Source organism: Phodopus roborovskii, unplaced genomic scaffold (genome assembly GCF_943737965.1).
Source record: "Phodopus roborovskii unplaced genomic scaffold, PHOROB, whole genome shotgun sequence".
NCBI classification, from domain to species: Eukaryota; Metazoa; Chordata; class Mammalia; order Rodentia; family Cricetidae; genus Phodopus; species Phodopus roborovskii.
In genome coordinates, this window is record NW_026125295.1 from 33,910,601 (window position 1) to 33,925,172 (window position 14,572).

The following is a 14,572-nucleotide window of genomic DNA, read 5'->3' on the forward strand; positions in this document are numbered from 1 at the left end:
GGAGCCTCACTAGTAGTAGTGAGAGCATAAAGAAAGGACACACAGATGTATGCATAGGAAAGCTGGGATCAATTGGTAGTGTGCTTACTTTGATGGATGGTTACCTACTACCACCAACACCCTGGAACCTCTGCATGTATGTTAGGAGCAGCATAGTGGGAGGGACTTCTGGTCTTGGTAGGAGGCTCTGCATACAGTCTCAGGCTGTAAATATCCAGGAGGAGGGGGAAGCTGCAGTTACTAGTCTTTGTCCACGCAACTTTGTCCAACAACTTTGGCCAGTTGTTCATAAACACTCATAAAATTCCCAAGGAAAGCTTTGCCATTGCTCTTTAGCCTTACCCAGGTGAGGCTTTGCCACTCCCTTGCGACTGAGGAATTAGAGCCCTCCATATGACTGTGTCCATGTCAGCAATATGCATTAGCTCAGGACTTCACTCAGTCAGGGTTTCCTTTGCTCCCTACATTTTCTTTTTCCGTAAGGAAACAACAGTACAAATTGGCATTCATTTGAAGTCAAAAATAAAAGCACTGGAGAGGTTATGCGCTTGGGAGATTACCTACTAAATTACCATAGAGTTAACTTTAAAGATGATAAAAAATTGCTTGTAATTGTGTGTAAGTCTGTGTATGTGTGTTCCCGAGGGCAGGTGCCTTCTGGATGTCAGAAGAGTTCCCTGGAGCTGGAGTTACGGGTGGTTGTATATTGCCCATCATGGTTCTGGGAACTGAACTCAGGTCCTCTGCAAGAGCAGTATGAGTTCTTATCCCCCGAGCCAACTCAGGAGACCACAGATTTAACTTAAAATATTTAGAAGCAGAGATGAATGTGGTTTGATTTTTCATTTTTGTTTTTCCCTTTTTGGCGCTAGGGATTGCAGTCAAGATTCTTGAAAGCTAGACAGGGTTTTTACTACTTTAATCTATTCTCAGTCCCAGAGTGTTTAGTTTGAACTTGTTTTCCTTAAAAAGAAATATATCAGTATAATATATGCCTGCACAAGCGAGACACTAAGAGAAGAGCCTTTGCTTTATTAAATGTGTTTCTACTTGAGTGTCATGCCTGCTGACAAGAGGGTATGTGGGTCATAGTCCACCATTCTCCCATTCCCCCATTCCCATGGACTATGGTCACCATCCAAACCCCAGACTTTTAAGCACAGAATAGGAGGGGGCACTCTAAATTAATGTTTTATTAAACTCATCACCCACGACAGATATTTTCAGTGCATCACTATAAGACTTGTATGTCTTGTATGTTAAATCCCTTTTTCCTTTAATCCTTTGTATCTAAAATTATCATTGAATTGACAGTTTAAATCAGGTGTCTAAATCTTCCTCTTTTTCCCTTCTGAATTGCTAATGGATTACTCCAGGATATTTGGGTGTAGCCTCTAGTTGGATACCCTCAAAAAGATCAGTGTTCTTCAACTTATTGCCAGTTTGTGGGTATTTAGTTTTGTGGAGTTCTGTAGGAACAGCAAATAGATTGCACTCCTATTTATTATCATTGTATGGCTACCTTGGAATCCTGGGTTGATAGGGAGGCTTCGATTTCCCAGGGGTCACCTGGCAGTATTTGAAGACAGTTTCAGCAGGAGTGGGATGCTGGTGCTAATGATAGCTAGCTAATGGGTAGAGTCCATGTATGCATAAGGCAGCCCTTCATGGTAGAAAATCATCTATGCCAACATGTCAAGTGTGTTACCATTGTGAGATCTTGGATAGAGAAGATTTAAAAATCCCCATTTTTTTTTTTTTTTTTAAAGAATAGTTATTTTGTAAATGCTTACTATTGTTACAATTGTGATGATTTGGGTTTTGTACAATGCTAGTTTGTTTTGTTAGAACTGATGACTGAAAATGGCTGAATGTTCTGAGGATCTGGGTCTTGGGGGGAGTGGGGAGATGTGTTAGCAGTTAGATGGCAGAGGTTGTGAGGATGAGGAGGATGCTTATTGCCTGGTGTGCTGTATGTTAGAGAAAATTACACTAGATTTTAGATATGTAGTCAGCTGTAGTCTTACTTGTACAGGTACAGGCAAAATACCTGAAAGGAAAGACTGTAATTGGAGTAGCAGCCGGCAGGTTTCACACAGTGCTGTGGACTCGAGAAGCCGTTTACACACTGGGACTCAATGGTGGACAACTGGGTAAGAAATCTTTCATGGCGATATCTGAAAACTACAGTATAATCTAAGAATAGATATCTTATGGTTTGCTTATTTGTGTAAAATTTTAGGTCACTTACTGGATCCCAATGGAGAAAAGTGTGTCACTACCCCTCGTCAAGTGTCTGCCCTTCATCATAAGGATATTACAGTGTCTTTGGTAGCTGCAAGTGATGGTGCCACCGTCTGTGTTACCACAAGAGGAGACATTTACTTACTTGCAGACTATCAATGCAAGAAGATGGCAACTAAGTATGTATATTTCTGGAAAAGAAGCCTGTCATAAGCTATAAGAACTCAGCTCTCCAGCTGCTTGCTCACTGACTGCTAGGTTCATGCTGTGCTTTGTGAGAAAACAGAATGGAAGGGAAAATTAGGCATGGTTTTCTTTGATGACTTTGCTTTGTTTTTTGTTTTTTGTTTTTTGACAAGGATATATAAACAGTTTGTTTGCAAATTATAAAATAATAATTTTGAATCCTATTTAATATATGTCCCCAAAGGTTTAGTTTTCTTTTTAATGTATCTGGTATATAGAATGAGACTAATCCTCATTCTTGGTTTATAGCATGGTTGCCATGTCATCTATAGACTTTAATGTCTTATACATTATTTATTAAAAGAAAATTATTTACCATAAACAGTCTATCCAGGTTCATGCTCTACATCTAAGTGGTGTGCTGCTTATCCTTGTACAGTGTAGCCTGTTGTGTTTAGCATGCTTTAGTAGCATGTAATAAACTAGCTGTTACTTGAGATATCACAGACTGGAGAATCAAATTCAGGCCTGGGTGCACATGCCAGTTTTAGCTCTCTGCCTTTCACTTATAGTTTTACACCTGTGATTTTGTTTAGAGTGATACAGAACGCAGGTATTTAAAAATAATTGGGAAGTAATTTGTGTTTCTGATACATTTCGGTCATTAATAATTAATTAACCCACATCTGATTTGACAGTAGTATATTGTTTTAGGTCCTTCCAAGTATTCACCTGTTGTAGAAAACCTTTTTCTTTTCAGACTGATATTTAAGAGCCATATTTAACCAGTGTTTCATTCTATCCTATTTATTAGAGTAGGGAATACTCTAATAAACTGTAACTGATTCCTTGAAAAATGTAACTTGGAAATATAGAGAACATGTTCTTGCTTGTGCGTGATGATGATGAGATGGGGGCTTCTTTAGGTTGTTAATGTGAAGCTAGCTCTAAGCTGAAAGTGTCATACACCAGGTTATACAGCCTGTCTTCCCTATCTGACGTTGATTGTAGCTTGCATTTTAGTATTAGAATCATGAAAATGTGATCACATGTGTTTCATAGAACCAATTAAATAGGTGTGAGTGGAATGTTAAGTTGTGTTTTTAATTAACATTTATAAAACATTTTAAAGTTTTTCCTGAACATACTAAGTTGTATAATTATATCTTCCTTCCAAATTATCAATAAGAAATTGTTTTGATATAGATTAAATTACTACATGGCAACTTTGACATTTTTTTTTCAAAGCAAGTAAACTTTCTGAGCGGTAAGACAGTTGTAGAATAGCAGTAGTTGTAGGGCAGGCTCTACATTGTGTTCTGCATATCAAACATACAGAAAAACAAATGTTTGGCTGATAGATGACTTTCATGGTATGTGAGACTGTTTAGAATTGTCCATATTTAAATATTTCTGTTTTATTTTTAATTTTTTTTTATGTTATGATATGGGTATACTTAGGAGCTGATAATGTTTCAGTGAATGAACCTCTAAGTGAATGTTTACCTTAGCAAGTAGGATTTGGGTTCTCATGGTGTAACTAGAGACTTTGAAAGGAGAGACATGCTGTAGGAAGAAAGAGTTGCCTGGGAGAGACTGCAGTGAACAGAGGTGGAATCTTTCTACTTCCCTTGTCAATAATTGTTTTAATGATATTTCTATAAAATTAAGTATGTGTGCTTTTGAGAATGCTAATTTATGACTTTTTTTTTCACTCAGACAACTAAACTTGAAAAAGGTTCTTGTATCTGGAGGTTGTATGGAATACAAGGTTGATCCTGAACATTTGACAGAAAATGGGGGTCAGAAAATATGCATCCTTGCTATGGATGGAGCTGGAAGGGTGAGTATATATTTATGTTAAGGACTAATAATGTGATCTGTATAGACGTGATAATGTAGAGTGGAGTGCCTGGTTTTTGATGGTTGCTCCTTCCCTTCTTTGACATCCTAGGATAGAACTAGGGTTCCAGAGACACACAGAGCTGTCTCTAACCCAGTGGTGCACAGTACTGTTGCTAAATGGCAGCTTAAAGGTTCATTTGCTCTTCTTAAAATAAGTAGTTTGAATTATTTGATATATAAAAATATCCATAAACGAGTTGAAAGTTGTAGATAGAAGATGTCATATAATCATTTTTATAACAGTAAACAGGCAATGTAATACACATTTGAGCCATAATTGGAAAGATTACAGTTTTATATAAATGTATGTGTTATCTATGGGTGGAGACATTATGATGCTCTTTATTCTATTCCATGTATAATGTGTTTCTAGGTCTTATCTCTTAACTGTAATTTTCATTCCTGTACAAATGTATCTATGCATTTCTCTATAGAATTGCTAGTTTAAATGTTTTTAATTTTTAAGTTATTTGTGTGTGAGAGCACATGCTGTAGTACACTTCTATGGAGGCCAGAGGAAAAGTTGTGGGAACTTCTCTCTTTATGCCATGTTAGCCCAGAGTTTTGAACTCAGGTCATCAGGCTGGGCAGGAAGCATTTTTAACTAGTAACCCACTTCACCAGCTCTAACCTAAAACATATTTTGTAATTACATATTTAAAGATATGCTTAATACAGGCTCATAATTATATTATAAATTACAAATATTTTAAATTTTAAATAGTATTGTAAAGTTTAAATATATTTAAATTTAACATGTTTAACTTTTATTTATTAGTAATACTGATAAAATCACATGCGGGTTAACAAAACAGTTTTCTTCTCATAAAATAATGACATTATAAGATACTTGTGAGTTTTAAATAGTGTTATGAAGCTTCAAACTTTAAAAATTGAAGAATCATATCAGGGCATGTTTGTCTGTACCACAGAGTGCCCTTCCCTCCTCCTGAAACACCACAGACTTTAGACAGGCACAGTGGTGCTTTCCTGTAGTCCTAGCACACTGGAGGGTGAGGCAGGGAGGCTGCGTATGAACCCATGCTGGCTGCAGATGAAGATGCAGTATAGCTTGGGCTACTTAGAAAACCCTGTTTCAACCCCACCTCTCAAAGATAAACAGTCACAAGATGGAATTGCAAAGCTCCACTTGCTGCTGTGTATGCAGGCACAAGTTGTAGCTATTATTTTCAAAAATTGGTTATGAGGAGTCAGACTTTTGGAAACCATCAGTTTTAACTGGATATGGTGGAACATAGGACAATGAGGCCAGTGTTCAGGCTAGCCTGGGCAGTATAATAGGCTCCTGTCTTAAAACAAATCAACAGTCCCTCCTTTTCTATCAGCATCTTCAAACTTAGAAGGTGGCATGTGACCAGACACAGGTGCTGTCTCTGTAGATGAGGTTGTGCAGAAACAGCACCCTCCCCTTACATCCTTCTATCCTCCCTAACCTATTCCCGGGCCACCAGGAGTCACTAAACTTGGATACTTCTTTATCTAAGATTCTGTTTTAGCTGTACAATTAAATATATCTTCTTTTTATCCTTCAGAGTGAGTTGAAGTGAGTTTGGTAATTACATTAAAATGTTGACTGTAACATCTTAGTGTGCTGTAATACTCCAGCAGGACTGTTTGTTCCAAGCAAGTCATATGGAAAACAGCATCTCCTCCAGGGGAGTGCCATGGGATCACATTTAATAATACTTCATGCTGCTTAATCTACTTTCCTGAAAGGTGTAGTTCTCCAACATCATCTTGATTTTTGTAGTATTTCTCTCTTTCTTTGTTTTCTTTTTTTAAAGATTTATTTATTTATTTTATTTTTTATGTGCAGTGTGCTTTTCCTGCAAGTATCTCTTTTCTGTGGAAGAATAATCATCTAATCACATGCATTAAGGCTTTTGTTTTGACAGTGCCAATTTTAAATTCCGATATTGTGTCGCTTTATGTTGTGTTGTGGTGTGATTTCATTTTAGGTGTTTTGCTGGAGATCACTTAGCAGTTCTCTGAAGCAATGCCGATGGGCCTGTTCACGCCAGGTGTCAATCTCCGATATTGCTTTAAATAGAAATGAAATTCTGTTTGTCACACAGGATGGGGAAGGATTTAAAGGGAAATGGTTTGAAGACAAAAGAAAGACTTCTGAAAAGAAAGGTCAGTTTGTATGATTGTACTTAGTACTCTAGTCAGCCTTTGATGTGACGGTACTGCTAGGGTTACCCCTACTTTTGTGGATTTGCCTTTATGGTTAATCCTGTGTCTATCTCCTAGAGACAGAATGTCACTCATGGCACAGGGCATGGGTATCCCTCTCTGTTGCTAGTATTTAATGTATTCCCTGCCACATTGTGGTTTTTCATTATATACTTTTGAACGAATGCATTAGTTGTTACATGCTTACAGTATATCTTACGAACATTTATGATTATTCTGAGAGTTACATAGTCTTCAAAATTATTAAATGTAAAAGGAATTTTACGTAGTATTGATTTGTTGTTTTATTTCTTTATAGATGCCTCAAGTCTGTAAACATGCTACGTGCATTGACTATGTGCTAGGTATAGGGCAGGATTTTAATGATTTGAAAATGTGCCCTGTTCCCAGGCACTCATAGCTTATAGAGCTAAGAGATACCTTTGATTTACAGTTCCTGAGATAGGTAACTAATACAATGTGCTTGTGGGTGTCTTGAGAGCGTAGGGATGGGAATAACGGTGTTAGAGGAAGCACAGTAAAATCCAGGAGACTGAACTAGACTACATTTGAAAGTGTAACCATGTGTGTCTTGTGTTTACATCACTCTTTTAGTGATCTGAGAATTCATGGCCTCATGCTCCCAGCTGCTCCTCGGTGTTTTCACCCCATGCCCCGTTCTGTACATCTAACAGTTGCCAAATGGGACTACTTTTATCTTAATTTTTCTTAACTTTTCCTTTCCCCTCTCCTGATTGATTGCTACAGTCCCAATCTATACCATCTTTTATTTTTTTTCTTTGTGTGGAATTAAAGTAATAGAGTATTTATGTTCTCTGATTCAAACTTTTTTTTTTTCTGCTGCAGCCAGAGTAATTTCTTTGTAAGTGCCATGTCTACATGGAAACATTTTGATATTTTGTTTTTATGGACTGAATTTGACTAGTGTAGTCATTTCTCTAAGGTATGATTTTCTTGCTAGATTGAACAGTTGAGGGCAGGGGAATTTCTGTCCTACTGACTCTTGATTGCCCTGTATTGGTGGTCACTGACTCACAGTGGCACTGTGTAGTTATTCCAGTATTTGCTCAGTGCCTGTAAAAGAAAGGGAGGAACCTGTGGTGACACTTACGTCTATACCAAGCTAATATGTATAGAGCTGACTTTGGCTGCAGTGTGGAAGGTGTTTGTGGGAGAAGAAATTGTGGCTAATACTGAAAATTCTCTGTATGTGTAATAAGTATGCAGCATCTAATTGTGTTGAAGATGGAGAGGTTCTAAATTCTTCAGAAGGACTTCATGTGTACTTTTATATTTTTCAAATAATTTTTATTCCAGTTACTCCTAAGTCTTTAATAATTCCATTGCAGCCTTGATTAATGATAGTTCATTTATTTTCTTTTTAGCAGACATTTTACCAAACCTACATCATTCCTCATCAGATGTGTCTTGTGTCTCTGATACAAATAGTGTGTATGAAAGAATTCGACTTGAGAAACTTCCTTTTGCCCATAGAGCTGTTAGTGTCAGCACAGATGCAAGTGGGTGCAACTTTGCAATCCTACAGTCAGACCCTAAAACAAGGTATAATCATTTTTAATACGTTTTATTTTTAGAAGGAATAATCATTAGACCTTCTTCTGTTTGCAGTAGCTCCTGATGAAAATTAAATTGAGGAGCTGTTACCAAGAATTAGACAACTTTAACAAATGAGTGTGTTACAAGGACAATCAGAAGGGAGTGCTTGTTACACTGGGGATAGTGCCTATTTCCCCTAGTTTATAACCTGATTTTAAAGACATTCAAGAAAAAAACACATGCCTACATGGGGTCTGTCTTTACTACATATTCGACTCGGGGTTCTCAGATTCTGAAGAATGGATTATAAATATTTCTTAGGTGGTACAAAAGTTTCTGACTCTTAAATGTGATAATTGACAAAAAAAAAAAAAAAAAAAAAAAAAAAAAAAAAGAGGTGGTATGGTCACATGTTGGGTAAAATCCCAGTGAACATGTTCCCACTACATTAGTAGAGAAAGAGGATAAAATCACTGACATTGGAGAGAGAGAGAGAAGGAGGTGGTACTGGAAGTCATGTGACCGACCATTCTGGTTTACTCAGGGTCCCAGTTTAGCACTGAAAGTCTTAAGCTGGGAACCCCCAGTCCAAGGCAGATCAAGAACATCAGTTGCCTTCCTTGGTAGAGTGAAATGTAGATGAATGGGGTGTCATTACAAGCATACAGCACTCAGGGTTGTAGAATGATTGTATATAGATTTTCACTTACGTGAGTAACTATTCTTCATCTATGACTTTATTTGCTTAGTTCCTGTTTTTTGTTTACTTGTAAAGTGAGTTATGTAAAAAAGGAAAAACTTGGGGACTTTTCTTATTTTTATTGTTTTCAGTTATGTTGTTTAAACATTATAGAAAAACATTAAAGGTTTCTAGAATATTTAACATATTTTGGGGTGATATTCTTGTGTTTAAAAAATTCCAGAATTGAACATTTCTAAGTTTAAGTAAACCATTTCTTTTCAAGGGAATCAGCTTGGGATCCGTTTCTGTGCTTTCTTCAAAGTAGTAATTGTCTTTGCTTCTTTTCCAGCCTTTATGAAATTCCAGTTGTGTCTTCATCATCCTTTTTTGAAGAATTTGGCAAGCTCCTGAGGGAAACAGATGAAATGGACAACATCCACGATGTGACATTTCAAGTGGGCAACAGACTCTTCCCTGCTCATAAATACGTGTTAGCGGTGCGCTCTGACTTCTTCCAGAAGTTGTTTCTTTCAGATGGTACTCCTTCAGAACTGACAGATGTGTACAGGAAAGACGAGGACGCTGCAGGGTGCCATCTCTTTGTGGTGGAGAAAGTCCATCCCGACTTGTTCGAGTATCTCTTACAGTTCATGTATACAGACACTTGTGACTTCCTAACTCATGGTTTCAAACCAAGAATACTCGTGAACAAAAAGCCAGAAGACTCTAAGGGCTCCTCAGATTCTCATATGAATAACATGAATTGCCACGCGGATGATAACCAGAAGGCAGCATATGAGGTTTACAAAAGCAACCAAGCTCATGCAATTAGTGAAAGGCAGAAAAGCAAACACAAATCTTCCAAAAAGGGAAAAGGTGTTGGAGAAGATGATCCTGTAAGAATGTTGCAAAATGTTGCAAAGAAATTTGGCCTCAGTAACTTGAGTAGCAGGTACAGTTCTCATCCTCTGTTCTTGAGCTTACCACATTCAGTCCTCCTTTGAAGTATTTGTTGTCTTTTCTCTCTTCCCTTTCTGTCTTCTCTCTGCTTCCCTTTACTTCTGTCTTGGGGGAGAAGTGTGTGGATGTGTACCTTTCTCTCACTGCTGTTTTCTGGTACAGTTACCACTTAGGAACTTCTTCGTTCAAATTAAGAACCGAAAGGTTGCTGGTGGGTTTCGGTGCTATGCCATGAGTGTGTAACAGGGAGAATGCTAAGTTCTATTGTGTTTCGGAAAGATCTTAGATGTGAGAAAGACCTGTGCACTGTACGCTTCCTTTCTCTGCTCATCTTGGCTAGCACATGTTTCTATGGACCTCAGTTTCTCAGGAAGTAAAGCCCTTGTGTTGTTGATAAAGGTTTGCTACTGAATTAACTAAGGAGTCTCATGGTACCTGTCACATTATGAACCAGCACTGATTGCTCTTTCTCTCATAAGGCTTTCATATGAAGCTGCTTGTGCTGGATTTGGGTCAGGGAGGACTGTGCACTGTGATTCCTATAGGAAGATACAGAGAGACTGTGTTATAGTTTTGATATGTGACTTGTCAGTAATGATATTAGCAAATTTTAATTAAGTCCAAAACTGATTTATTATAGCTTGAAACTAGGTTTGTTGATACCTGCTGGAACAATGACATAACTGTGTTTAACTGACTGAATTTTATTGTGTGTTAGTCTTAGGAGAAGACTATGTCCATCTGCTGTTAATTTATATTTTTTCTTGATAGGTTAGATGGAGTCAGATTTGAAAATGAAAAAATTAATGTTATTGCGAAGAAAACTGGTAATAAACTGAAGCTAAGTCAGAAAAAATGGTAAGTTAGTAAATGAGGAGCATCCTTGCATATTTAGATTTTGGTTTATAAGATGGAGTAGAGCTGCTTGCAGCTGTCATGAGACGAGAGATACCATTACATCTGCTGCTTCTGGGAAGCTTAGGATGCCATTGAGTTAGAGAAATCTCTAACTGCTCAAGTCATTGAAGGAGATCACCCTTTCCACTGTATTCAGAGAGAGGGATTTTCATTGTTCCTTTTTCTTCCATAGGATTTATTCAGCCCTCCCCCACCAGTTTATTTTCTTTATGATTATGATTGTTTTGTTTAGTATGTTTTTTCCAGAATACACTACATACATTGCTAAAAGTTTTGCTTTAGATACTTTAAAGGCGCTAAGTCTTGTAAAAAGAGAAACTGAGAATTTCTAAGTATTTATTACCTGGCATGCAGTAGGTTCTTTAAATAAGAGAAGTAAAGGGCTTTGACTGTGCCACTGACTATCACTAATACCTTGCCGGCAATAAAAAAAGAACATCAGTGGAAAGCTTTTAAGTTTTAATATTTAGTTCTCTTTAAAGAATCTAAAATGATTTGGCTATGATCACTTTCCTGAGATAGTGAGAGATGAGGTGCATGCATATCCATGAATGTTTTTGCTCTTGCCAGTATTTGACTAATATTAAAGCTAAGCTTTTTTCACCCCTCTGAAAATATGCAAGAAATTGATCTGTGCTTGATTAAACTTTTTTTTTTTCCCAGTTCATTTCTGTATGATGTTACCATGAAGTCCGTGGATGGAAAGGAATTCCCCTGCCATAAATGTGTGCTCTGTGCAAGACTCGGTAGGTGGCATCTTGTTAGCTGCTGAGTCCTTTGTTGGGTTCTGCTTTCCTGTTCTCACTGCACTGTTTTTCTTCCAGAGTATTTCCACAGCATGCTGAGCAGCTCCTGGATTGAGGTGAGGTGTAAATGGAGCGTGAGTAGGCATTCCTACACATACTAGGGGTTAGGGAGCTATACATTAAGACATTCAGAACTGGAACTTGGTATTTTGCGTTGGTTCTTCATTTTGTTTGTGTTAACATTATGTGTGTTCAGGTTGCTAGAAAATACCAAGATTATGGAAGTTAAAATTATTGCCATAAAGCTGCTTAAAGACCACACTCTCACCACATTATTGAGACACACATTAGAACTGTCCTTATATGCCTTGAATTTTCCGTATCCCCTTGTTTTGGTTATGATTTAAAATTAAGTATATCATTTTAGATTCATGTTTTATAAGTTCTTCCAAGGATCTTTGATGTGATTTCCTGTCCAAAGTTTTCATAGTAGTAACGCAGCTTAGAATATTTTGTATTTTGTAGTTTGTAGTTTCAGATTAGTGAGTTTATTTTGTCTCATGTCTTATAGGCCTCCAGTTGTGCGGCTCTGGAGATGCCAATACAGTCTGAGATCCTGAAAGTTCTTTTGGACTACCTCTATACTGATGAAGCTGTGGTGATAAAAGGTACCAAGAGGAAATTTAGCTGGTTCGGTTGTAAGAGGAGAATGATAAAATCTATATGGATCAGTTTCTTTTTGCCCCGTTTTTAGAAACTTAATACAAGTAACGGATGATTACACATAGTAATCAAGTAGAAAAATGGCATTTTTATTGCCTCAAATCATTCTTTGTAGAATAGTGTGCCATGGTTGAAAGTAGTGTTGGAAGTTTCTTCTCTCTAGCTGCCTCTATGTTCAGATCAGTGAATACAAGGAGTGTAATTTTTGACAAACTCTGTATGAAAATTCCCTTATAATGTGTCAGCAGTGAAACAGATCGACTCAAAGGAAGTTCATGAGGGAAGTGATTTGTGCACGCTGTCAAGCAGAACTTATGCTTTAATTGTGGGTCTGAGTTGCTGTAGCAGTGAACATTTGTGGGATTCATTATGCCATTAATTTTTAGGCACAGATGTACATTGAGGATTTTTTTTTTTTTTTTTATAAAGTGAAAAGACCCTGTTTGCAAGAAATTACAGTCTGGTGGGGGAGAATCAAAATATTTTAGAAGACAAGTGTACAGAGCAGGGTGGTTCTTTGACAGTAAGTGCATTTTGTAGCAAGTACCCCAGTGTGCATGAGGAAATCTGGGTGGTCTTTGTTAAGATGTGTTGGCCTGAGAGTGAGATTCTGAAGATTTCTGTGCCTGATGTGTTACTGAGACTTTAAAATGTATATTTGTTACTTATATATTTGAAGTGAATAATATATTTTAAAAAGGAATTTATATATTTATATATTTTAACAATAAATTACCCATTTCTAAAATATATATCTGTTATTTGTTAAAATTTAAAATTGTACCCTTGTCATTATTTTCAAATTGCACAATATTTTTAGCTGTAGATTAATGTGAGAAAGTTGTCATTTTAACGGTGCCCTTAGTATAGGGCATGGGGTGTGTGTCCATAGTTTTATTTTTTTTATTTATTTTTTGTATATAGGTTTTGCAGTTACTTCCTTTGTCAAAATAATTATTCTCAGAATTCCTTTTGCCACTGTTTTAAATGGAAATGTTTTCTTTATTTCTTTTTTAAAGTAAGTGTGTGTGTGTGTGTGTGTGTGTGTGTGTGTGTGTAGCTATGCAGGTCAGAGGTAAAAGTCAGGTCTTTTTTTTTTTTTGTTTCTCACCTTAAAAAATTTTTAGTTTATTTGTGTATATCTGTCTTTCCCTCTCTCCCTCTCTCTCTCTCTCTCTCTCTGTGTGTGTGTGTGTGTGTGTGTGTGTGTGTGTGTGTGTGCACATGCGCGTGCAGGTACCCATAGAGATCAGATGAGGGTGCCGCATATCCTGGTCCTGGAGGTCAGGACAAATTTTATTTATTTATTTATTTATTTATTTATTTATTTATTTATGATAGGCCACGAAGTATAGTTAGTGTTTCCCAAAGGTGCATGTCTCTGTGGCCCTTCACTGGAGCATGGGCTACTTGCCTGTTTATTAGTTTTAGGAATATTTCTTAATGAAATGGGAAATTATAATACCCTTTTGCATTAAAATAATCACTTCAGGTTGATCATTTGATAATACCATTGTGAGAGTGTATGAACAAAGTGTGGTTAGTGGTTCATGTCAATTGTCAAATTAATAGAAATAGAATTAACTAGGAGAGAGATGTGCCTCTGGACACAAATGCCTGCCTGCCGGGATTATCCTAATGGTGACGGAGAACATGAATTACAGTAGAAGGACTGTCCACTGTGATTGGTTTTGCTTCCTGGGCGGGGTCCTGGATTGAGTAGGAAAAGGGAGCTGAGCAGCACTTGCATCCTTTGCTTTCTTCTCACTGGTTGCAATGTCTCCAGCTGCTTCAGTCAGGTACCCGCTGCCCCGACTGTGTGTTGAATTGTGCTCATGCCCGAGAAAACCCTTTCTCCCCAATTTGCTTTGTTTTTTGTTGTTGTTGTTTGTTTGTTTTGTTTTTAATCATAATAATAGGAAAAGAAGTTTAGATACCAAGGCATTTTAGTGTATGGTTTCCTAGTTGTCCATCTGAAAGATATAGATAAGGTTGTTGTGTTCATAATTTGTTGTATTGCCCGCTTGTCATGTAGAAAAGAATCATAAGCCTCTTTATCCTGATATTTTAACTCTTTGTTTTTGCTTTGTTTTTGGTTACAGAATAACAGAGTAATTTTTTTTTTTCTTTTTCTTGTTAGAGTCTCAAAATGTGGACTTTATTTGTAGTGTTCTTGTGGTGGCCGATCAGCTTCTCATAACTAGATTAAAGGAGGTTTGTGAAGGAGCATTGACTGAAAAACGTGAGTAATTAGAAGTGGAGTATTACCATGTTTTCACATTGATCGAGTGTACTTTATTGTATTAGCATTATTTTTCCATTATGATGAAACACTGTTGTTAGGTGTGTGTGTGCTTTTAAAAAGTTGAATTGGTTGACACCTTCAATTGTAGCACTTGGAAGGCAGAGGCAGGTGTGCTTTTGTGAGTTTGAA

At 37.1% G+C, this 14,572-nt stretch overlaps 1 protein-coding gene across 2 annotated transcripts in view; it reads left to right on the forward strand.

The window, feature by feature from the left end:
- The window catches only part of Ibtk (inhibitor of Bruton tyrosine kinase), a 70,596-nt gene that overhangs the window by 16,092 nt on the left and 39,932 nt on the right, over window positions 1-14,572 (forward strand). Inside the window, exons 7-17 of one of the 2 annotated variants that reach the window (XM_051207795.1) lie at window positions 2,036-2,153; window positions 2,243-2,423; window positions 4,150-4,273; window positions 6,315-6,492; window positions 7,938-8,115; window positions 9,141-9,743; window positions 10,523-10,609; window positions 11,333-11,415; window positions 11,494-11,531; window positions 11,987-12,083; window positions 14,279-14,380. In XM_051207795.1, the coding sequence (XP_051063752.1) occupies window positions 2,036-2,153; window positions 2,243-2,423; window positions 4,150-4,273; window positions 6,315-6,492; window positions 7,938-8,115; window positions 9,141-9,743; window positions 10,523-10,609; window positions 11,333-11,415; window positions 11,494-11,531; window positions 11,987-12,083; window positions 14,279-14,380 (1,789 nt within the window). The remainder of the gene's footprint in view (window positions 1-2,035; window positions 2,154-2,242; window positions 2,424-4,149; window positions 4,274-6,314; window positions 6,493-7,937; window positions 8,116-9,140; window positions 9,744-10,522; window positions 10,610-11,332; window positions 11,416-11,493; window positions 11,532-11,986; window positions 12,084-14,278; window positions 14,381-14,572) is intronic. The other variant, XM_051207800.1, reaches the window with a different exon arrangement.